The 1,627-nt window shown below is 54.0% G+C and overlaps 2 protein-coding genes across 2 annotated transcripts, besides 4 other annotated features; both read right to left on the minus strand.

The window, feature by feature from the left end:
- Tc00.1047053507799.5 (mannosyl-oligosaccharide 1,2-alpha-mannosidase IB, putative) lies at positions 1 to 318 on the minus strand (the record flags this gene model as incomplete). Its single annotated transcript, XM_797319.1, has 1 exon — positions 1 to 318. A coding segment is annotated over one exon (318 nt), but the record flags the coding sequence as incomplete, so codon positions are not given.
- Positions 1 to 1,049: a sequence feature (areas merged during assembly that could not be assigned to a particular haplotype. This can correspond to areas where the two haplotypes were merged or to regions with more than two copies in the genome that were merged during assembly.).
- Positions 171 to 222: a sequence feature (C-rich).
- Positions 503 to 608: a sequence feature (A-rich).
- Positions 639 to 1,627, minus strand: Tc00.1047053507799.10 (mannosyl-oligosaccharide 1,2-alpha-mannosidase IB, putative; the record flags this gene model as incomplete). The annotated part of the gene is made up of 1 exon (XM_797318.1): positions 639 to 1,627. A coding segment is annotated over one exon (989 nt), but the record flags the coding sequence as incomplete, so codon positions are not given.
- Positions 1,050 to 1,627: a sequence feature (heterozygous, Esmeraldo-like haplotype).

A 1,627-nucleotide genomic window follows, 5' to 3' on the forward strand; every position in this document is an offset into this window, starting at 1 on the left:
CGTCCACCCGTAGCCGCCCATGGTGTTCTTCCCTGCCCCGTTCACCGGGCGCAACTCGTCCTTCGGGAAGGCATACTTAATGTAGGAGTTAAAGGCGTGCCCTATCATCTCGCGCACGTAAGGCCGCATTTCGGCCTCAATGGGGTGCAAGGCATCGGTGCTGCGCCACGCACCGCCACCCTCTCCCTCATCCTCGCCCACACCTCCACCGGGCCCCCCACCACGCACACACATGGCCGTCACCAGCGGTAATGCTACCAACAAAAAAATGCATGCCGCGGGCCCAGGGCCCTTTTTACCGTCTCCCCCAGAACGCATAAATACGCACTTTGCACACTATCTACGCACCCTCACAAAAAAGAAAGCCAGAAAAGAAGGAGCAGTAGCACACACATGTTGACGAGGCAGTGCGTCGTTTCCGGAAAAAAAACACCATGCCCCGACACGCGCAACCAGTCACACTACTTATTCGCAACACCACGCCAACACACACACACACCACAAAAGAAAGAAAGAGGGAAAAAAAGCAAAAAAGAAGCAAAAAAAAAGCAAAAAAAAGCAAAAAAGAAGCAAAAAAAAAGCAAAAAAAAGCAAAAAAAAGCAAAAAACAACATTTCATGCACAAACATTCTGCCAATTCAGCGGAATATGGACTTCGAAATCCGTTCAACGTCACTCAGCGCATGATTAGCACAGTAAAATCGGTGCGGGGCGGTATTTCCTCCTCCACGGTCATTGTCACCGCCCTGCAACTCATGAAGACCATCAATAAGACTATCAATTACATCCAATCGGCGCTGTGTCAGCGTGTCTCCCGAGACCTCCTCCTCTTCCCTTGCGCTCTCTGCAGACACTGGCCCCCACCACTCGGCCGTGTTGGGGAATAAATGCGCCTCGGTGTTGAACACCCACCCCACGTGACTCCCCACACTGCTGCCGCTCTCCACAGCAGCGCAATACGACGGGATGCTGCCACGGAGCTTCCCCTGAACATGCACCGCATTGCACTCGTCAAAAAGAAGATACAGGTACTTCAGCGTCTCGGCAAGCATGAAGCTCTCCATCGTGTCGCCGTGCTGTTCATCACCGTGCGGAAGATCCACGTTGCGCAGCGTGGCAAACCCATACGGGGTCCTCATGCGCAAGTTGATCGCCAATGCCAGCTCCTTCCCCATCACAAGGTACGCAGGATCATGGGTCGCGCGGTAAAGCATGTACACAGATTCCGCATGCTCGGGACGCTGCGGGTAGCCGCCATGGGGACCCCCACTTCCCAGAGAAAACTCCTCTGGTAACGCCCCGAAGTGCTTGAAGATGCTGTGGATCGGCCAGTTGCTCTCAGTGGCCTCTGCAAGATGGCCGCCAAGAATCAGGTTGCCCGGAAAGAACGACGCCAGGGATTGATGGGCGGAAGAAAACGGTCGGCCACTGCGCATATCGACAGTCGTCAACATGCCACATTTTCTCAAATAGCGGTTGACATCCCGCACCGTCCGCTCAAAACGCTCCCAGTCGCCAGTGTCCCCAGACATGACGTGGGACTTGATAAAGTACTCGATAGCGCTGTCCATCGAACCACCAACACTAGAATCAAATAGATGCCAACGGCCGGTCATGATGTCAATGT

The sequence above is a fragment of the Trypanosoma cruzi genome, genomic scaffold (assembly GCF_000209065.1).
Source record: "Trypanosoma cruzi strain CL Brener 1047053516455 genomic scaffold, whole genome shotgun sequence".
Taxonomy (NCBI): domain Eukaryota; phylum Euglenozoa; class Kinetoplastea; order Trypanosomatida; family Trypanosomatidae; genus Trypanosoma; species Trypanosoma cruzi.